Raw genomic sequence first — 23,493 nt, 5'->3', positions numbered from 1 at the left:
TGAAAAGCTGAGCTGCTTCTGATAAAATTGGATCCATTGACTGTCAAGCTGTTCAGATTTTAACAAGACGTGCATTAACCGTCTTGCCAGGATCCCTCTGCAGCCTGTTATTGCTGCCCTACTAAGAGGACAGTCGCTACTCAGCAGCATATGAAAATCGATCTTGTCCTGAAGAAGATGGTCGTTAATCACCCTTGAACCATCGAAACCGGTCGACCTCACCTGTTGTGGCCTCACCACAACATTTTATGATACCCCCAATACCAACAGGGGTTACTGCATGTAATTGAGAGAAAACCCCACAACAACATGGGTTTTCCCATCCCATAACAAGTGGGACAGTGCATTTTTTAGTGATATTTTGATATCACCTCACCTACCCTCTGGGCAACCACCCTTTTGCAAGGAACTTTCCAGTTATCAATGCTAAAATAAAAATTACATGACTATTCCGATGCCTCAATCTCTGCACTTGTGACGGCTACCTGCTTAGATTTAAGAATCCGAGATTTAATTCCCCTCTCGCACTCCCCCACATCATTGTGCTGGTTGCCCTCCCCTCCCTCCTTCCCTGCACCAGACCAGCTTTTCCACCTGTGCCTAAGTGAACAGGACCATGGTTAACAAAAATATCATTAGTTGTTTGGCCTTGCCCTCACCGGCAAGTTGATGAATCTTTTTCCCCAGAAAACCGTTCCCTCTGACATTGATCTCCAACAGCATGTTGTAGGGCCTACCACACTTGTGTATGAGCGCGATATAAATAAAATATGATATCATATCATAAAATGGGTAATACTCTGGATATGGTATTGGCAAATGATCTGCTGAACCCATATTATGGACTGATCACTATTTTGTGACCTGCTCACTTTTACAAGTTCCAGTACAGCCTAAGACTCCGCCTGGCAGAGTCTGGCTGCGCTGTTAGCGCTCGGCCAATGTACAAGGCCTTGTATCCTCTGTCAGAGCAACGTGTGTGGTGGCTACTGCCCCCTCTCTTTCGCTCCTGGCTGCTGCTCTTCAGGTAGCAGCTGATGAAGTGGCTCCACTTCGGCACTTTCAACCTTGTAGGCTCCCTTCGGAGCCGTGGTTTTCAGAGCAGCTGAAATCCGCCCGACTGAAACTTAGACAGTCGCAAACAGAAATGGCGTATTAATTATGATCCTATTCTCAAGACTCAGTTTAAGGCGTGCTCAGTGGCCTATTGGGCAGCTATTTTAGCAGCAAAAAAATCTTATTGTGCACGGAAAATTGAGACCGCCTTGTGCCTGCCTAAAGCTCTCTTTGCAGTTGTTAAATCCTTATTGTTCTCAATTAAATGTGTTCCTAGTGTTAGGCCTACTCAGGAGATCTGCGACTCCCTATCTCAGTTTTTTATTAAGAAGATAGAGACAATTCATGCCAATATTGCGGCAAGCTCTGCTCCCGTGTTTCAAACATCTACTTTTGGGAACCTCCTCCCTGATGATGACTTGTGTATTACTCATTCGGGCTGGTCCTCTTTCCCCGTCTTCTCAGAGGTGTTGGTCTGTAGGACAATTCAACAGATCAAGTCTAGTGCTCCATCTGATGTTGTGCCATTGGGAGTTATGAAGGAGATCTTGTCTGACCTTCTAGGGGAGATCACGGCAGCTGTGAACTCCTCTTGCCAGTCCGGGTTTATCCCTCCTGAGTTAAAGACTGCCACAGTAATCTCCCTTCTGAAAAAACCTTCGCTGGACTCCTCTCTTTCATCTACTTCTCGTCCTATTTCTCTTTTATCTTTTCTTATGAAACTTTTGGAATCACTGGTCTCTCCTCTTCTGTCCTCTTTTCTTGAGTCATCTGATCTCCTTGACCCGGCCCAGTCAGGCTTTCATCCGGGCAGGGGCACAGAGAATGTCCTGGTCTCTGTTCAGGACGATATGGCCAGGCTTGTGGACACAGGGGGTGTCGGTGCCTTGATTCTAGCGGCGTTCGACACTGTGGACCATTCTACCCTGCTCTCCCGCCTGGGCCAGATCGGAATATCGAGTGTTAGTCTGGTTTTCTGCTTTCCTGGCCGACAGATCTCAATCTCTTTCTCTCCCTCGTTTCACATCTAATTCCTGCCACCTTAGCTGCAGCATGCTGCAGAGCTCTGCTTTATCCCCTTTTCTCTTCAATATTCACATCTGGGTACTGTTGTGTCTCATCTGCTCCTTCGGCATCAGGTGCTATTCCTATTCTGACGACACCCAGATCCCGATTCGTTTAGACCTCGACCGGGTGGAGGTGTTGTCATGCCTTCATAAGTGCCTGACGGCCGTGAGGAGTAGATGGGCCATAACTGGTTGAAGTTGAATGGAGTGGTGGTGGGTTCCTCTTCTGATCCGTCACTCTGGATTGCTTCGTTCTGGCCTTCTTCTCTGGGTCTCTGGGTTCTCTCTCGGTTCCCTCAGCTAAGGTAAAAAACCTAGAGTTGATCATGTCGTCTATCCTATCTATGGATGTGCAAGTTTTGGCTGTATGCCAGACTGGGTATTTCCATTTGAAAATTCTAAAAAAGGTCCTCCACATGATACCGGTACCACTACGCCCGCCAGTTGTGGCTGCTATGTTGTTGAGCCGGTTGGACTACTGCAACTCTCTTTATCTGGCACAGCCCAAGGGTGTAGTCCACCGACTCCAGCGTCTTCAAAACTTGGCAGCACGTGTGGCAAATGGGACACCTTATGTGGCCCATATTTCCCCAGTTCTATGTTCCCTGCACTGGCTCCTGGTGTCTCACTGTATAAGATTCAAATCGCTGTGTATTGTTCATTGGGCCTTGCATGGTGAGGGGGCAGAGAATCTCTGCACTAAGTTTGTGCGTTACCTCCACAAGCGCTCTTTGCGATCAGCGTCTGCAAGTCTTCCATGTGTGCCCTCCTTCCGGTGCTCCCGTATTGGGGGATGTGCATTCTCTATTGCTGCGGCTCAACTGTGGAATGATCTTCCACCGGCAAATTAAAACAATGCCTAACCACTTGGTCTTCAGGAAAGCCCTAAAAACACACCTATTTTGATCTCTGCCATTGATGGACTTTTTGCCTATGTTGTCCTGGTTTTGTTTGCTACTTGCCTCTCCAGCGCCATGATGCCTTTGGGCGACCGTGTGCTATACAAGTATTCATAACATAACATGACAATGCTCATGGACGTTCCCTCCCTTGCGTGTGTCTCTTCCAAGAGAAGAACCTTAATCCTGTGTCTATTCACATAGGCCATGATCTTGCACGCCTTCGTAAAGTTCCTAATACCCCTAATGTTCCAACTCATCACTTTCAATTCCATTGCCATAGATAAGGGATTTTGGAATTGAGCTCCAGCGGTCTGTAGCTGCCAGTTGCATCCTTACAGATTGGACTGTTTACCACCTTGTACTCTGCTGCCAAATCGTTTTCACAATGTTCACCCCTATTTGCCTTGATCGCACAACCGGCACTAAAACAGTTGATGGGACCCGATGATAGATCAGTTCCCATCCCCCACCCATCCACCCTCACTGCCCTCCCCAACCTAGCAGTGTGAAACCCCTCCTCTCCCCAATTTTCAACCCACAGCCCACCCCCCAACTTGGCCACAAAAAAACCACTCCCACTCAACATTAGTTTAAGCAGCTGCTTCCAGACTGGCTGCTGCCGCTTCGGTCCACGACACAACGCTGCTGGGTTACTTGTCTAGGTGCATGTGTGGTAGCAGTGGATTACTAGTAAGGTTCTAGATGCTCATCCTTGGAAACTAGTTAGCTGAGATATGGTGCTGGTGAGTTCATTTTCGTCTGCAGTTGATTGACATAATTGGCTCCTCGGTGGTCTGGGAGCGAAATTTGGGCCTCTATGAATTTTACTGCCTCATCCGGAACCGTAAAATAGTAAATTTTGCACCGTAACTAATCGCAGACGAGCGGGGCATTGCATACTGGATTCCCTGGCCTCGGAGCATTTTCTTAACTGTGATGAATTGGCGTCTCTCATTCTGCACCAGCATTGAAAAATCCATGAAAATCTGTATTGTTTGGGAGCCACAGCGTAGTTCCCTTTTTTTCCCTGGCGAGGCAAAGGATTTGATCTGTGTCACTGTAACTCAGGATTTTCGCAATAATAGGGTGGGGGAAGTCCCGTGGTTTTGGTTTGGGAGCAAGCGCCCAGTGGGCCCGCTCCACGGCATAGAAGGGGGAGAGAGTGCGGGTGCCGTAAGGAGATGAGTAGGTTTTTCCACGGCTTGCTCTGCTCCATGCCTCGCATTAGTGCCTCCTCTGGTACTACCACGATGCAGATGTTATATCCTCCTGGAATGTGATTCGAGGTCATCATATTTGGACCTCACTGCTTTCACCTCTTTTACCAAGGTTGCCACCGTGTTTTGGAGTCCCAGCACGGTATCCTCTGTCGCTCCGATTCTGGTCTCTGCTTCAGTAATGTGCACCGCTTCCTTGGTGAGTTGCGACCTCATGGATGCCACGCTGGCTGTTAAATCGTCCAATGTCTCATGGGCGTCTGTGAAGCCCTTGGCTATGACCTCCATCGTGTGGGTGAGATCCGGTGGAGAGGCCATGCTAGGTTGTAAATGGTCCGGATGGGGGCTGGATGAGGGACCAGGATCTTCACGGGGGGGGCACGTTTGTGAATTTGTCCATAGCTCCTGTTTTTTTGCCACAGGCCGCACCTCTGGTCATGGCTGATAGTCAAGGGAGCCGATGTGGCGATCGGCCCCCCGAACGTAAGTAGGGATACCCGCCCAATATCCTACTGGATATGGATTGCCTCAGAGTTGGTATGTATCCGGGTTCAAGTGGGGCTAGTGGTTGGGAAAGGGAATCTGGGGAATGCAGAGCAGGGCGCGAGAGCGGAGGTCCCTCAGGGTTGGCCGGGGGCAGCCCCGCCAATCAGACAGTACACAGGCCTCAGTTATTGGCATCTAGGTAAGTCCTTCAAGAGTCTTTGATGGGGCTTGTAGATTGTGCAGTTGAAATGAGGCACAGAGGTTGTGCCATTGCAGACCACCGCTTGTAGCTGATGCTCAGGTTGTAGAATGGCGACGGAGCGTGGGCAGCGGGGTGTCTGGGAAAGATGCAAGTTGACTCAACAGGTGCCTGGGGGAGTCACCGGCCACCCTGCATTCCTTACAAATATTGGTAGGAATGGATCCAGAGGCAGCTGAGTAGGCAATCCGCTCTGGCCCAGGCACGGCCTCCACAAGGTGCCCCGGTGCGCAATAGGCCCCCCACGAGGTATGTGGATCTACAATGTGTAGCTGGTGCAGGATCAGGGGCCCAAGGAAGTGCGCCTCCTGTAGTTGTGGCCCTGTATGCAGGATTCAGGGCTCGCCAGTGCATCAGGCACCCAGGCACTGCCATCGAGGGAGTTGAGAGCAGCGATGCGCTGGATGCGGGGTGCGCACTCACCAAAAGGATCTTGAAGGTGCAGGTGTCTCGCCATGGGCATGAGCCCCAATGGTGGTTTTGTGTGCCTCTGGCCTCGGCACACAGCACCGCGTTGGGTGAAGGCCCACGCTGCACCCTCCACCAGCTCAGCAGGAACCAGGCTGGGATTTGCCCCTCTCCAAGCTGCAGCATTGCCGGGTACAGCGGCTCCACCCTCCTGCCACATATTTTGCTGTGGCACATCACTTGCTGTCCGATTTTCGTCGCCGCAGGTACAAGTCGTTACCCGCTGTTAGATGCACCAGGACAGGAGATTACAGCATGGAGATGTGGTATTATAGCTACCACACCGAAAGTGCATCAGACCGAACGCTGAGCTTGGAAACTAGGCAGCCATGTTGTTGGCTGCTCAACAGCGTCTGCGAGCATTGACAGCTTCTATTATGTGCAGGGCTTCACCTTTTTCTGTGGGCATTAGCAATCAGATCCTCATGGAAGTCAAGACTCCAGACACTTCCGTCGCTCAGGATTCTGAGCGTGAGCTCCCCCAGCTCAGCAGAGGACTAATTGAACCTCTTTTCACAAATTGTTTGTGATCTGCATCATGGGCAGAGGCTAGAGAAAGGCAAGCTACCGAGTGGCGTGTGCGCACATTGTTCAGTTACAGGGGCACCTCCATGACTTCTGATCAGGGTCCAAAGGAGTTATAGGTTGAATTGAGGGGTGCAATGGGTCAGAGACTCCAAGATTGGAGAGTGCTTGCACTGTAAATTCAGCCATGGGGAAATGAGAGACTCCTAAAAAGAGGCATGCTAAAATCATTTTTGGAAAAGGAACAGCAAGTTTATAATGAAAGAACTATAGGATACAGCTTCCACCTCTCTTAATAGATATAAATTAGCCTCTCATCTAGCAGAGACCCCCAGGTACCAGAAGATCCTCTAGTTAATGGTTGGATAGCCTATTAGAAAGGAAGTCAAGTCCTAGGTCCAGTTAAACGTGATCTTGTGTCTGCTTTGTTGTAGACTCTCGAACAGAGCTTGAAGATCCTAAATGAGAGGAGGAGCAAGTCCGAATCTGTAGTTTGTTATTTTACTCACTTCTATTTCCCCCCTGCTGGGTGTCGTGTTTGTAGCTGAATAGATAGCAGTTGCAGGGAGGACACCACGGGAGAGATTTGCAGTCTTCATCAAACTCTGCGAGACCAGTCTATTTGGACCTGAGTCCCAGCCACAAATGACTTAGTGGGAGCATTGTAAGCTATGTTGTTCATGGCTCAAAAACGGTGCCAAAACATTGGTAAAAGCTGCAAGGAGCACACTGGGAGTGGTAGTAGGACCATGAAAGGATTACAGTAGGAAGGGCAACTGCAACTCCCAGTTGCAACCGAACATTTCAGGGTATAAACAGATTGGTGACAGCACCTAATTACGTGGTTTAGTTAGAGGCCGGGTGGGAGCTGTCATTCCCTGGGTACAATTGGGCTGGGGGAAGGAATGGTAGTTCTTGGTGTGAGTTGGTAATGGAGAGGGGAAATATCACTCTTTGCAGTAATAATTGGACGAATGAAAGCATGTGGTCGTTAATAAAGGGGGGCTGTCACTCATTGTGGGTATGTTTTGAGGAGAAGGAAGGATGTTGGTCTTAGATTAAGATGAGGATGCAGCGCACCATAACTTGGTCGAATGCTTGGGGCGGAACACAGTGGGCCTCATTGTAAGTTTGCCAGTCCGGTAGTAACGGCGCTGGTAAGCTACCGGCACCGTTACTACCAGACCGGCAAACAACGAGTTCTGCTCGTAGGTGCTTTTTTGCCCGCCAGGTCTGACCTGGCAGGCATACCGGCACCCGCGAGCAGAGCATGTCGGATGCACCGGCAGCATTCACGAATGGTGCCGGTGCATCTGGCTTCCCCATTCCCATTGAGCCCTAGAGGGCTCAATGGGAATGGGGAAGAATATTTTCCGGCGCCCGGGAATGGGCAATTACCGGGTCCGGCAAGGCCGTAATGACCCGGTAGTTGGCACGGCTACCGCCAGTATGATAATGAGGCCCTGTATGTTGATCCATGGGGAGGAGGAGATTGGAGGTGGTGAAGTGTCACTGCTTGCCATGGCTGGGTGGATGGTGGGCTGTTGGGCCTTAGTGCTACAATTGCAGTAGCACCCTGGGATTCTTTGAATTGGGGATTACTGAGATGACTGGAGAGAGTCTTATCTGCTTGGGACAGGATTACGATTACATAAGGGATACCTTTCCTTTGTGTGCAGCCTGGCATATGGCTCTTTTTTCTTAGGGAAGATTCAGGGTGGTAAAGGCCCTAGTGAGGCTTGGGGAAGAAATGGATGGACTCATATTCCTTGGAATCGTACTGGAGAGGCAGTTTAGCTGTTGCGCCTCGAGGACTGACCACAGTTTCTTTCAGAAATGAGGCATGTTTTGTCATTTCTTAGTATATTAGAGTCACTGAAGGGCTGCCATCCATTGAGGTTAGGTCAGGACTGCTGGTAGTCATCTATCCATGGCATGGGATAATGAGGCAGGTGAGGTAGTATTGACACCATTTCTATGTGCCCATAGTTACTGTAGATGAAGTAATTGGAGGACATTGAGAAAAAGTGGCTCGCACAGGATCATGGGGTTTGGTCAATTGGGAAATCCAGGCAAGAATGGCAATGCCTTTTATGTTACAGCACTTAACCCCTTAAGTGCAGGGCTATCATACATTTCTATCAACATTCGATGAATGTACTTACTTTAGCACTTCTCTGTGTCTATGTGGATCAGAGTTATGAGGGTCCTCTTACATGGCATCTTTTCATCCTTAGATGCCAATGTACAGCTTAGGTTTATGTGGGAAGGTGTATATTTAGATACAAGGTGCCCTGGGGCTGCATCTAAGTGCACACTGCTAGAAAATGTAGTCCCAGAAAACTAATTGCAAGAGTAAAAAACGAATGCATAATTGAATAGATGAAGACACTGATAATAAGGCTTAAAGAGATGCATTATAGTTTTAGTAGCCCAAATCAATTAGTTATGTGCAGCATTACAAATTCTGCCTCCGCGGGCCAAGTTGCATAAATTGCACTGGGAGAACAACAGACACTAACTACAGCGTTTGTGCTTGCAGGGCAATTAGCTTATTACAGATGCTACCAAACTGGTCTGGGTGCCCTTCTGTGGCAGACACTGAAACTCTTTTGTAGTAGAGCCCAGAGGTACCCTTTGCACACGGTGCTAACAAATGCTAATTATTACTATATGCCGTTTTTAATAATAGTCTCCCCCGTGGTGTCGCTATCAGTTGCTGTTGAAAGCATTTCTGAACAGTTTTGTGGTTTTTGGAGACTAGACTTCACATAACTAAATCTCTGGACCCTTGACTCTAGGTACAATTAGCCTTGGTCCAAGGTTACCCTGCAAATTATGCAACTCTGTGGGCTAGTCTTAAAAGAAGAATGGGAATTGTTTGAGATTCTCCCTTGGAAATCTTTTCTTGACTATTCATGACCAGGAGAGCATTGCTCATGCAAGATTCCTCTATACCTACAAATTAGCTGCGTCTTTTCCCCTCCATAAAACTAAGCCCTTCTTCCCATCTTCAGATCTGCCATCCAACCCATGATCCACTCTCATCTGAACGCTGGTCATCTCACAGGCTTCACTGCTCCTACCCCTACCGTGACCTCCCTGAAGATCGTGCAACACAACATGTTGAGTGCGAAGAAGCCAAAGGACATCACCCCAGGCCGTAGGGAACACCATTGGCTAACCCTACAAGCCTTCATCATCTTTAAAGCAACATGCAGTATTAATTATTTTGTTGTCCTATACTAAGTAGGGTTTTGCCATTGTGAGGATGTAACATCCAGGTCAGGGCTTTTTCCATTTCAATGCTACTGCAGAATCCATGATGGTCATTGTGCAATGACTTCTTTATTTTACTTAAGTATGTTTGTATTTATCTATTTCCATGTTTGTAATGTTCCTGTTTTTGGAATGCGTGTAACGGCCACCAAAGCCCAAATATGGCTTTATTATCTCTAGATAAAGGGTTTCCCCTTCTAATTTCTTCTTGATTATTTTATTTAATTCTATTTTCCAGGAGTCAACTTTCTTACAATTCGTGGGGAAAAAGTAGATACTTACATTTTGAATCATTCGATTCTTCTTTCCTTTATTATACGCAAAGATTCACTGGTCTTCAGCCAAAATATCCTCACATTACGACAGGTTGCCAAAAGATGAATATAAATCCCCTCCTTCCACCAGGGACAATTCTTTACAACAATGGTAATCCTTGACATTCTGGGGGTCATTAAGAGTTTGGAGGCAGCCATGGTGCTACTAGCACCATGGCTGCCTCCAAAGTCGTGTCCGGGTTCTCTGAATGGGGACTTACCGGGTCATTCCAACCTTGGAGGACCTGGTAAATCCCCATTCAAAATACCCTTCCCCATTCCCATTCCAGCCCCCATAGGGCTCAATGGGAAAGGGGAGGGAGCTAATAACGGGCCCGGAAATAGCGGGAGCGTTATTAGCTCCCTAGTCCCTTAGTGGCTGCCGCTAAGGACGGCTGGTTTTACCAGCCGGCCTTAATGGCACCCGCTAAGGGACCCCGGAATGCGGCGGTAAGGGGTTAACGGCACCAGCATCCTTACCGGCACTGTTAACCCCTTACCGCCGCACTCATAATGAGGCCCTCTGTCTCAATCACATTATAAATGAAAAGGCACAAAATATTGATGTTTCTTGTATTTAGTCAGTTATAGAATATCATCCAAATATTCACTAGAACCTGACCAGTACTAACAAAAAGAAAAAAATGAAAGACAATATGCATCACCTACAAGTCTATGGGCCTCATTACGGGTCTGGTGGTAACCGTGCCGGTGAAACCGGCAGGATGCCGCCGGACCCATAATGAATTACCAGCGCCTGACTTCCCAGCGTCACCGGGCTATTCCGAGTCCGGCGGCCAGGAAGTCAGGCGCCAGTAATTTTGTAATTCCACATTCCCATTGAGTCCCATAGGACTCAATGGGAATTGGGAACACGGAAGCACCAGCACCGTTAATAATGGTGCCGGTGGTCTTACCGGCACCGTTGTTTCCAGAATGGCACACTCATAATGAGGCCCTATGTCACGTCTCTGGAGATCTACGCCTCTGGAAGTCTATGCCTCTGCAGATCTATGCCTCTGGCGGTCTAGGCCTCTGGAGGTCTATGTCTCTGGAGATCTATGTCACTGGAGGTCTATGCCTTTGGAGATCTATGCATCTGGAGATCTATGCTTCTGCAGATCTATGCCCCTGAACATCTATGCCTCGGAAGGTCTAGGTCTCTGGACGTCTATGCCTTTGGAGGTCTATTTCTCTGGACGTCTATGCCTCTGGAAGTCTATGCCTCTGCAGATCTCTGCCTCTGGACGTCTATATCTCTGGACGTCTATTTCTCTGGACGTCTATTTCTCTGGACGTCTATGTCTCTGGACGTCTATGTCTCTGGACGTCCATGCCTCTGGACATCTATGCCTCTGGGCGTCTATGCCTCTGGGCGTCTATGCCTCTGGACGTCTATGCCTCCGGACATCTATGCCTTTGGACGTGTATGCCTCTGGAGGTCAATGCCTCTGGAGGTCTATTCCTCTGAAGGCCAATGCCTCTGGAGGTCTATGCCTCTGGACGTCTATGCCTCTGGACGTCTATTCCTCTGGACGTCTATGTCTCTGGATGTTTTTGCCTCTGGAGTTCTATGCATCATTAGAGGTCATGACGTCACCAGGAATATAAAACAGGCCTCTTCATACAACGCACCTGAACTTTGAAACTACTTTCCACCCTGTATCAGGCAGGCACCCTTCTTCCTACACTTCAGGGAGGAATCAAATATTTTACTTGTAAATACCTCGCTGAATGCTCACGCCTGCCTCGCCCTCACGAGAAATCTACTGTGCACTCAGTCTCTGCCCATCTCTTCTCGTTTGTATGCATTGTTTCCCCCTCTTATACAATGCTGTTTTGCATGCAAGCTTGGGTTGTGCTATTTAAATCCGTATGCATCCCAATTTGAGACTGTTTCGTCAGGCACCTTTACATTTGCACATTCAGAGAAATTATCCAGCACCTGGAAACCGACCAGCATTAAAAAAAAGCATCATTAATAGTTAACAGCTTCTTGAGAAAATCTCATTTTGAATTATGAGGACAGGCACTTTTAATAATTCAGACTATTTTGTGTGGTTCATGTAATTGTGGACTTTTTCTGTATCAATAATGTGGCCTAAAAGTCATCCTTTTTCTTATTATGCTGCTAAATATTACTCAATATTTTAATGGGGGTAGGAGGGGCCCGCACACCTCTTTCCAGCTCGTCTCCCACATTTACCTATCTCTCCCCTCTTAAACCCATTCCCTTAGTTTGCTCCACCCACAGTTCAAAAAGTAAAAACTACTTTTTTCTTTTTCTCTAATAAATGAATGTTTTTTGGTCAAAATGTACTATAAACCGAGCAGGTGGGGGTGGGGACGGGGGTCAAGGAACTGTGGCAATGTAGTGCAAATCTACTGAAGTATGTGGTAATTGCAAACCCCACTTCCTTTATATTTTAGTTATCAAACTGTGCTATGATAGTATGGAGGAAGAGTGATGTGCAAGCGTAACCCACAGTTCTTGCACGCCCTAGATTAGAATATCCCTTATCCCTCCTTCACCAGCTCCATACTGTTTTCTTTAATTGCCATGATGAGAACAACCTACCTGGCTGACTACACCCATCTGCATTACCTCCCAAGGCCTGGAATTTGCACTCTGGCTCTCATCATGCGCCCCGACCACCCACCACCACCGCTCTCTTTCACTCCTTCACCATCCTTGCTACTCACCACTGGAAATCTCTGCCCCCCAAGTTCCAAGGACAGTCTTACTATAAACAACCTCAACATTGCCCTCAAGAATCATGTTCTCTCTTCGGAGTTACCCAGAGACTCACCACTCAATTTCACCCACCTCTCCCGTGATTCCCACCACTAGAACCAGTGCACTGTATAATTGTACATACTGGTAAACTTTGCTATTAATGCAGACGTTCTGTCTTGCAACGTCCTCAATTTTTGGTTCAATAGCCAATTAATTGCCTCCTGGATTATGAAACTGCCAATTTGCTTTGATCCATTCTATAGCACCAAGGAATAGGGTAGCTCACTCCGCAACATGCCGTTAGTACAATACTCCCTTCCTTCTATAAACCAACACAAAATTATCAATATTTTCAACTAATTAAAGAATTAGGCACACATTATTCTTCAACAAGTACATTGGTGCAATATTATTTCCAGTTGTTACTGCACTTTGCCCAGCATTAAGCAATGGTGTCCCTTATAAATGTATACAGACAAAGTAATGTACCGCCCAAGCTATCTCAGTCTGTGAACATTCTGAATTATTAAACCCTTCACCACCTACGACAGGGCGTGTTGTCGTTATGCTACGATATGTTTGTAAGGCGAGACGATTGCCAACTCCAAGGTTTATTGGCACTCTCTGTACTCAAGCGCATTAAAAACAGCGACCTCCCAACAAGATGTCTACCTAAGCAATATTACCCGAGCAAGGGGGCATTACCGGACCAGGTAATGCCCCAGCCCAGGGCATTACCTCCCTCTGTAATGCCCCCCTGCGAGGGTAATATTGCTATTAGTACCATGGCACTTTGTATTAATAGTGTTTTTTTAAGTTAAGCAACAAAGTGTTCGCAGTTTTTCAACTTTAAAAAAACTACAAAATAACATGTCCGCCCTGGATCGTGGAGAAGGGAACTACACAGTCCCTTATCCCTTTCCATGGCAGCTAGTTGCATGTCGGCAACGCTCCGGGAGCACAACTGTTCCCGACGCCGGCAAGAGACAGCAGCGCAAGAGAAGTGTGGTATGGTTGGGAGGGAGGTGGCTACATATGTGGAAAAGCAGCTGTGGGGGATTGCTGGTCCGGGTGAACACTTACCTGATTAACTGGCGGGGAAGATGGGAGCCTCCAGCTCCGAGGAGGTTCGGAGCAGGGCTCTATGTGGAAGAGCCCCCATTCTGAGCTTGCTCATTGGCTCGGAGGCCAAAACCACGCCCGGCCGGGTACTAAAATGCATTATTAGAAATGTTCTAATCTACCTGTTGGTTTTGTCCTTTCTTTCAGAAATCAACATTTCAAGAAGCCCCATCTACTTGATTGTTGTGATATTGGTGTGCTTGCTGATTTCTGCTTGGAGAACTTAGCTTTCACGCTTAATCAACAAGCAAATGCCTACAAGCAATTTCTGCATTTCTCGGATATCATGCTCTGCGCAAGAGAAGCTACAGGACACTTGCGCAGCCAACCAACGAAATGTCTATGTTGTTACGGCCGATTAAAAATGAATATCTTCCAAAAACAGCGTTAACAGAAAGTGGATTGTTCAATTTCATGCACACACCTTTGTGACACTGGTGAATCATAACCTTCGAAAGATTCCTATAGTCACAGGGGGAAAATAGTGTAGCTATTTTTATAATTACAAGGCTTTTGACATAAATGCACATGTGGATTTGCAATTATGAGAAGCAGGTGTTATTTGTGCTTGCTGTGTAAAATGAAGTTACCCGCAGCCTTCAAGGAATACCTTAAACCTCTTAGTCGCTACTAATGGAAACGTGCCATCCCTAGCAACTTCTCCCTGCGGAGGATGATGCACGTCACTGTTGTGCATTTGAGGATTGGTGCTCTCCGTAGTACGTGTTCTAATACCAGGGTCTCAGTTACTCCCTCCTTACCTCTCTATCCTGTTGGGGAAGTCTCTTTCCGGTACCAGTCTGAGAATGGGCTGTAAATCATGATTTATTTGAAGATACATCAGTTAATGTTCTGCACATTTCTTAAACAGCCACAAACCCAGCAGCATAAGGACCACAATATCCACAGGAAATATATGCAAAAATACAGCAGTGGATGTAAATAGGGAGGTCAAACTTCACTCTTCCTGCTTTTTCTGCAGTGAAATGAAGAGGAGTTTTGATCAAAACTGAAGACCACCTAGGTGACATAATGCCACACTCATACTCCTACAGACAACAGACAACACAAAGGGCCTCATTACGACCCAGTCGCTAAGTGGTTAACGGCGCCGTTAACCACTTAGCGCCTAATTACGAGGTCCCTTTGCGGGACCCGACCTTAATGGCTGGTCTAGACCAGCCGTTAAAGTAGGGACCCGCAAAGGGACATTCGCGGTAAGTATGGTAGCGCAATTTGCGGTACCGTACTTAGCGCCTTCGCCATTCCCATTATGCCCTATGGGGCAAAAATGGGAATGGGGAAGGGCCATGGGGAAATGGGGAAATACCGCCCCACCAACCTTGGAATGGGGCGGTATTTCCCCATTTCACCATGGCGGACTCGTTACGATACCGGCACCAACCATGGTGCTAATAGCGCCATGGTTTAGCGCCGGAATCGTAAGGAGGGCCAAAGGCTAATGTCGCCATTGAAAGCTGGATAACATGCTTTAGACGTCTTGGTGACAAAGAAAACTCTTTTGGGGTTAGAAGAATGTAAAGCAAAGTTGGGGGCACAGATTTTCAAAAAACTCTTAAAACAGGCTAGAGAGAAGATTGTTTTGGGCATACAACCTTATGTGGCCCAAAAACATGATTGACATATACATAGAAATGACACGTTTTTATTTACTCTGTGTTGAAGTCACATGGTTCAAACCACCCGAGGCTGCCAGCGGGACTGCCCAGAAATCTTCCTTTACCTGCAATACCCCCCTATGTCAGAGAGACATTATGAAGAAGACACCTTTGATTCCTCCTACCCCGCACAGCCTGTCCTTAGTCAGGGCAGAGACCATCATTTTATTTTATTGTTTAAAGCACAGGCCTAGCTAGAGAGCACCACACTGATGTACAAGGTTTGGGTAGCCAGAATTGGACTGCCATCTTTTAACAGTGGCGCACTTCCGTTATATATGTTTTGTGCATCCATTGGGATTAGTCTGTGGTTAGGTGTTTTTAAAAAAAAGCCACATTGTGAGAGATTTGCGAAATTGGAGAATTGTGGGGGCATTACAAGTACGTAATGGGATACTGGCACCATACATATCAACTCATACCCATAGATATTCTAGCTATTTCCTAATCTGTGGGAATAACAAAATGGGAAGGAAGGATCCCAAAATACAACTCCCATAGTACCCTATTCTGTGACACTGAAAACCCAGAATATATTTGGGGGGTTCTGAAAATGGGCAAAGCATAGAGAAGTCTCTAAAAAAGTTCTTCTCCATACTATTACCAAAAACCGGACTATGGGACATGTTTGTAAGAAAATCAGAAAAGCAAACTAAGCAACCAAAATTAGACTGACTACCTAAGGCGTAGCCACCTCCCAGCAGGTCATATAATGCAAAAGGAGTCAGAATATGCCACCCTGTTAAACCAACTATAGACAGAATATGTCAATCATAAGACGCCAGTATCACAGAAAAACCTGGAGTGAATCTGGAAGTACTCAGACAAGAGTCGGAATAAGAAATACGACAGAGACCAAAAGCTCAAAAGAGATCCCCATATCAACGCAACACAGGGGGCTATAAAAACCCTTCAACAGCGCTCACAATGAGGTGCAAATCTACTGGTGACCAGCCCAACATTGAAAGCAATAGGAAGGAACTATTCCCCCTCTTCATTGCACTGTTATTTCCATGTTTCTGACTCCCAAGCAGACAAGAGTTTATTTTATTTATTTGAATGTATAAAGCGTGCAACGGCCCTGAGGCATCATGGCGCTGTTACAGAAGATTCTAGCAGTATTCATTTAGGTACATATATAGATTACAGTCTGGTACAGAAATAGCATGACTGTGGCATAGTTTAAGACATTTACAGGATAAGGCATGGTATGTTCCAGAGGTTACATCGGAACTGTCTGAATGAGGTGCCTAGTGGAAGAGCTTGGTTTTCAGTGCCTTGCGGAAGGCAGTGAGGGAGGTTTCCATCCAGATGGAGAGTGGCAGGGCGTTCAAGTTTTTGGGAGCTAACACATGGAAGCTTGCTCTTCCAGCTTTGGCTCTTTTGAAGGTTGGGACCGTGAGCTGGTGGGAGTATTGGACCCGCTTTGGTCTGAGAGAATGTTCCCGGTGGATTTTTTCTGACAGATATAGGGATGCATAATGGGATAAGCATCTGTGGTTGGTAGTGAGAATCTTGAAGAGAATACGCTCTTTAACTGGAAGCCAGTGGCTGTCACCTCTGGCCTGGGAGATGGGCTCCCTCATAGGAATGCTTAGTGCTGCTCTGAGGGCATTGTTTTGGGTGATTTGCAGTTTATTCAGGTTTTTCGAGGAGGTGCCTAGGAGGAGTATATTACAACTGTCTAGCTTTGCACTCATGGTGTTTCTGGCAATGGTGAGGCAGTTTTTTGAGGCAAGGTATGGTTTGACTGCGTTAATAATTTTGGTTGGAAGTGCAGCCGATGAGGAGATGGCGCTGACTTGACACTTAATTGAGGGGGTGGAGTCAAGGTATACACACAGGGTTTTGACAGCAGTAGAGACCGTGATTACGGTATCCTCAATGCTGAAGGACATGTATTGCCTGTCGAGTTTGTTAAGTATTTCCTTCAGACCTAACAGTAGGATCTCTGTTTTGTCTCCATTGAGACATAAACCGTTGGCTGCCATCCAAGCCTGGATTAGGGTATAGGTTTCACTGAGGGTGGCAGCATCTTGTTCGTAAGAGCCAGTGAGAGGGAGAATGACTTGGGTGTCGTCAGCATAGTTTGTTAATGCTATGCTGTGCTCATCTAGATCATTGAAGAGGGGTAAGGTGAAGAGGTTGTAGAGGGTAGGTGAGGTACATGATATCTGTGGAACTCTGCAGTGGATGGGGGATGGGGCTCACAGGCCTGATCCGAGAAGACTCTCATAGCCCTAGCTTCAAGGAAGGAGGTGATCCAAGCTGTGGCTTCCTGTGAAAAATGGGCGGCTTCTCTGAGTTATCATCAATATTGAGACTGACCTCTTTAGAAAAGGGGATATGAAAAACAAACGAGTCATGAAACACAGGGGCAACCTTGCCGTCGCACAGGAGAGGGAGCACATGGAGGAAATCCATAATGGTTGCAAGCCCTTTCAAAGACTTAATTCCTCCCTGTAAAACTACAAAGCCTCACAACCAAAGAGTAAAACAGATTATTTTCACAGCTATTTAAGGACAGGCCATGTAGACTGTTCCCTGCTAGAAACACAAAGAGCAGGGCTACGAGGCATATCTGAGCCTAAAAATTCAACCATCTTGTGGCTAAATAGAGGCGCCTTTACCAGAAGTGTGTCTCAGTCTTGGGAGAGGAGTAGTTCTACTAAAGTAGCTGAGGAATACCAGTGTAAGGTAAGACCTCCGGACAACCAGACAATAAAAATCACTCCTCTAGGCAAACAGGCTCGGTGTACCGCTTTGCAAGGAAAACCAGATTTATTTTGTATACAAAACGGAAAAAAGTATCTGAACGTTCCGTGGAACAAAACTGACACAGAGCTCTCTGTTAGTTCAAAGCAAGTACAAGGTTTTAAGGAAAAGAAACCATCACTCATGACGTGAACAATATACAGTGTTATCCTCCACCCTCATTGGCTACTGCCTATATACATCCTACTAGTGCACTATAGCCCCTTGACTGATTGGCCACACTCTAATCTACCCCATCCCTCTAAAACGGGGTGCCCCTATTCTGTCGCCTTTGTTCGCAGCTACTGGATTGGCGAGTTTACCTGGAATGTTACCCACCCCATCGGCCTAGTCACATGGTGTGCTCCCGGTCATTAGCATGAGCTCAGTGGACAACTCTGCAGCCAAATTGGTCCTTTGTAATATGTGTGCGCTCCTCTTGATACCGGATACATAGGCGGCCCAGCCATGTCTCCCCAGCTCTGGACTAGATTTGTTGGCATCATCTCTTGCTTTTCATATCATAAATCATGGGATGTCCTTGCTCTCTTGAGGTTCACATTAATCAGCCCAATTATGATGGCTTTATGGACTCTATTTTCCAGCTGCCTGGCTGTTCAAATAGGACAGACTTTGTCCTTTGGGCTCTAGTGCCCTAAATCTAAACAGAGCATGTTGGCAGCTCGAGACTGCGAACCTGCCTCCCATGACCTGCCATTCACATTCCAATCTTGTTCCACATGCCTACAGCTTGATACAATTAAACAATGACACTATTCTCAGCTTCACTCATGGGGCTTGAGAAAGGGAAAATGGCTTGAACGGTTCAATATGCCACGCTGCTACACCTCCAACAGGTAATACAAAATGCTTGCCCTCACTTCCAATATGGCGATACTTCAGTATTTCCTGCACCCTGGTCCTGTGAATACATCATCGTTATACATTATATTTCATTCCTGCTACACAATATCACCCATGCAGTATACCTGGGCCTACCCAAGCCTTTATAACTACTTTGAAAATACATGTGTTGCTTTTGATTGTGCTCCCCACCCCCCTGCAGCCATGCACCTTCACTTTCTCTGAGCTAAAAGATTTTTCTTAACCTGAATCTGGCTGTGTATGGGAGCTGTACATGCATCCCAACACCAGGCACTGGAGGAGACCAACTAGCGGAACAGTCCATAGTGCCCAGTAATTGCCAAGAGGAGAAACTATGGCTCTTGCTTGTCATCCAGGTAACTGAGTTGTGGACCCAGTCAGGACAAGCTGGCAATCCAGGAAGGCAATCTGGAATAGGATGAGAATAGCAGCCAAACAGTATCCAGCAGGGAAGGTGGACAGAAATTCTCCCTGCTAGAGACTTCCTCCAGGCAAGGAGAGGGGTAATATTTGAAAAGAGTAAGTAGGGACGCTGAAACCCCCTTATGCCAAAAGGGGAAGCGGGAAAAAAGCTTGGCTTCGGAAGTAAACCAGGAAAGAAGCTTGACCAGAGCAACGACCCAGTAAACCGGGTCTGGGCAGCAAACCAGAAAACATCTTTAATGGAGCAGAGGCCAGAAAAGAAGCCTGGCCTGGCCAGTATTCTAGGAAAGAAAGCAAGCCTGGTCAGCAACCCAAGACAGAAGATCTTTTAACATAGGTAGGGATTGCCTGGCGGTAGGAAGGAGAATACATATTGAAAGGGTCCAAAGGCACCCAGTGATTAATCCCTACCCAACACATTTCCCTTGAGATTTACCTATTCTTTAGTAAGGGTCATGTAGTTGTCTGTAGAAGTTTGTCACATCCCGCCCAGTTTCATTGTGCAAAATTAACAGCTTAATCACATCTCACTTCTCGCAGTGTATATTGGGTAATCTGTGACACCTCTCACATTCACGTTTCAATGAAGAAAAATTATATTAGATGTCGATAGTGAGATTCAGGGATATATCAGATATGGATGTCAAAGGCACCGTTACCTTTGGAACTGCTTGAAAAAGGTGTGACCTAATAAGTATTTCTTTATAACAAATATGTCCGAATTAGTGGTTGTGCTGTCATAACTTGGGGGCTGAACCAGGCACCATGTTGTATAGTTAAAATTAACAAACCTAACATGTTTCCTGTTGAAATACACAAACATCACTTAGTTATGTGTTAAGTGTATTCGGTTTGAAACCCAGACTAGTCCAAATATAGTATCAAAGGTTTCAGAAAGAAGTGAGATTAACTCATGTTTCATACAACAGACATGCTTTCTCAAGGTCAACTAATAACCATAAGAATGCATTTCAGAATTATATGTAAAAGCAGCTGGTATTCACGGCTGAAAAATATATATCCTGGACAACACAAAGAAGAAGATAATTATTTTCATCTAAGTGTACCGCTACGTTAGAAAATAATTTATTATTCAAACAATACTGAAATCTCTAATTAATGTGTGTCTTTAGCATACAAATAATAACTATTTTAAAAAGCAGACAGTAGTGGGCCTCATTACAAGCCTGGCGGTCCGTAAATAAGGGTGAGGGTAGCAGCGTACCAGCACCCTTCCCAGACCACAAGTATGCCTGCAGGGGCCGTTGCTCCCGGCAGGTCTGACCTGGTTTTCACGTTGCTAACGGTGCATCCGTGTCCCCCTTTCCGTGCCACTTTCCGCCGCCTGACATACCGGGTCGCTGGGACTTGTAATGTCCTGGTGGCACCGGGATATCAGGTAGCGGAAATGGTGTTACGAGTTCAGCGGCAACCCGCCGGTAACACCGGCGGGTTACCGCCAAACTCATACCAAGGCCCAGTGATAAAAAATTGTCAATAACAAAGTGAAAATGGTCAGATATTGACTACTCAATATTTAAGTGATCGTGAGTAGATGTTGCATCTATATTCTCTATTTACTAGTGAAGAAAATATTATTTGTAAAAGTATTCGGTCTCTACAGATTATAGAACTAATCTATTGTTTGATTTTTAGAATCCCCTGTATGTGCTGTTTAGTAACAGAAAAGCTCAATACCTCAATAGTGTTCTTGAGAACCAACTTCAACTATGCAAAACGCGTGCTGGTCTCACAACTGTCTAGAATCTTTGGGCCTGCATTTGGACTATTTGAAAACTGTAACCTAATTCATTTAAAAAGTTTGCTAAGTGTTGTTTGCACCTTTTAATGTGAAACAAGTTTTTTTTGAGGAATTATTTAGAGAAAAGACTGTCGACAGGGGACTAAAGCTGAAAAATGTTCATACAATCCAATTAGAGAGTGATCAATGAAAATAATGCATTATACTGAGTGGAATTTATGAGCAATGTTTTATTCAATCTTATGTTAATATCAATATTGATTTTACAATATATGCTAAGTGCAATTTATAAGAGATGTTTTATTCAATGTGCATGTAATTATCAGAATTTAGTTAGCAAATTATGCTAAGTGGTATTTATAAGAGATGTTTTATTCAATCTGTATGCAAGTATCAACTTTTTTTTAATGTATTTGTGATATTGGATGCGCACATTCAGATGGCCTTTTATGGCACTTTTGCACATTTGCGCATCAAAATGTGCAGAAAAGAAATACATTTCCCTGCGCCTTTTAGGACCAGGTGCCGGGGGAAGCACAAGTCATGACATGGTCATTTCTAACCTATTATTTATTTATTTTAAGACTGTCACCCGGAATTTTAGCCGGTGCTGTCACACTTGCATTTCCATCCCAGAAACAGGAATATAAATGCTTTTTTTATACATTTCACAGTGACAGTCCCTCTAAGGGGTCGTCCTTAGTAAATGCACTCCCAGCAGCCCCGGCCACCTGACACTAATGTATGCAAGGGTCCTGCACAGCGCATCTTCCACACTGCCTCTCCAGACGCCTGAAATGCAGAGTTCTCCTTGAGAGTGAAGTGAATGGTACATTTCTCAAACCAGCTGAAATAGAAAAGGTGCATTCTCTGTGCATGTTGTATTTGCTCTTTTTTTTGTTGAGAATTTGGCCTGGATTCTTTAAGGAAAATCAACATGTGCCAGGATTAAATATACTGATATCACAAATCCAAAATGGAGCATAGTGGATGTGTGCGGGGTTATTGGAAATAAATTAAAGCTAAATAGTGGTATGTTAAGGCACTAACCTACCAAAAAGAGACTCTAGGAGAATCTATTAGGGGGGCTGCCCCTAGAACATACGATCAATACAATACCAATAATCCCCTCTAAAAATTAATTACACCAGGTGGTACTTTCAAAATGTTAGTCTATTAAGGACTATCTTTATTAGAAAAACGAGTGTGATAAAGACAAAAACATGAATCATTTCAAATCCAACTGCACTGGAGCCTCAAATTCATTGTGACAATCAATTTGTATACTCTTAAAAATTAAAATCATCAAAAATCAATGCACTTACATATTCAAAATGTCATGTTCATTGCACACAACCTAATCACCAGTTATTTCTGGAATTGTATGTATGTTAAAGCACACCGGACCTGCCAGAAATCTCTTGTTTGTTTGTTGTACTGATCTCGCTTTGACAATGTAGGTTTTATTGAGCAGAAGAAAACACGTTGCTGCAGGGACTAGTGGGGAGATGTTTCCCTGAAGAGGGACATTGAGTCAGTGATTTGATGCTGATTTTCTAAAAGAATAATAAATAACACTGTGCTTGTTTTTTCCCCACATTGGGCTGCCATGTTTTGTGTGAGGGGGCAACTGGTGCAAAGAACCCCCCTTATGTGCCATCTTGTGGAAAGAGAAAATGTAAACCACGGTCTGTCAAGCTTGTAAGAACTGGATTTAAATGCCCCGGTTGCAACTTCCAGGGCAACTTGCAGGGCAGATGAAACAAAAGGAATGTTAGCCCCAAAGGTTATCCTGTTTCATGATTTCAAAAAAAAGAATTGTCAAGTAAAACTGGATGTATAATTACATGTATTAGCAGTTTCTTTGCTTGTTCCCATTTCATTATATGGAGGACTTGATGGTGGTAGGGCACGCTTTGATGTAGTTATCCAGTGTGGTGTTCCTAAATGTTTAAATTAAAATTGTATTTTAATAAATGAAATCTTAATTGAGTTGTTATATTTAATGGAATTCTTTCTTGGTCCAACAAAGCGGTATTTCCCAATTCAGTGCTATTCGTTTCATCAAATACACAGGCTGAATCTTCGCTTCCTGCATTTGAACATGTAGAATATGGGTTCCACACAGATGTCTGCAGGGGGTCTTTTTAACCCACTCTTTACTGACGTACTTGTGTACCGGGAACTGCTGAGTGCATGGAACTCCCTACGTTTGGCATCTCAAATCGGCCTCTGCTGTCTCCAAATGTCTCTGATTGGAGAATAGAATTATATGGACATTTGAGGACATTTGAGGGCAGTTTTAACCGAACCCCTCAAACCTTTTTCAAAAAGATGTGAAAAGCCTGTGAGCTCAGTTGGGTTTAGTTATGGCATGCCTAATCATGGCAATAATGGGGAGTAATGGACAGGTAGTGGTGCCAAAGACATAATAAAGTAACCTGCAAAAAAGTTAACAGAGAAGCATGAACCTGACCAATGGGCCTCGCTGTTCTGATTTTCTGAAGATCAGATTGTAGCAATTGCAGCTCCGATAACGTTTTCATAATGGTAGGTCT

The 23,493-nt window shown here is 45.6% G+C and overlaps 1 protein-coding gene across 2 annotated transcripts in view; it reads left to right on the top strand.

Annotated features, from left to right (window-relative positions):
* The window catches only part of TMEM71 (transmembrane protein 71), a 637,748-nt gene extending 614,821 nt beyond the window's left edge, over nucleotides 1-22,927 (top strand). For both annotated transcript variants that reach the window (XM_069621648.1, XM_069621649.1), the window contains one exon: nucleotides 13,580-22,927. In XM_069621648.1, coding sequence (XP_069477749.1) covers nucleotides 13,580-13,659 — 80 coding nt within the window. In that variant the 3' untranslated portion in view covers nucleotides 13,660-22,927. The remainder of the gene's footprint in view (nucleotides 1-13,579) is intronic.
* Nucleotides 22,928-23,493: the final 566 nt, after the last annotated feature.

The sequence above is a fragment of the Ambystoma mexicanum genome, chromosome 5q (genome assembly GCF_040938575.1).
Source record: "Ambystoma mexicanum isolate Mex_15411 chromosome 5q, UKY_AmexF1_1, whole genome shotgun sequence".
Classification (NCBI taxonomy): domain Eukaryota; kingdom Metazoa; phylum Chordata; class Amphibia; order Caudata; family Ambystomatidae; genus Ambystoma; species Ambystoma mexicanum.
This window is presented reverse-complemented; position numbering and strand designations above follow the sequence as displayed.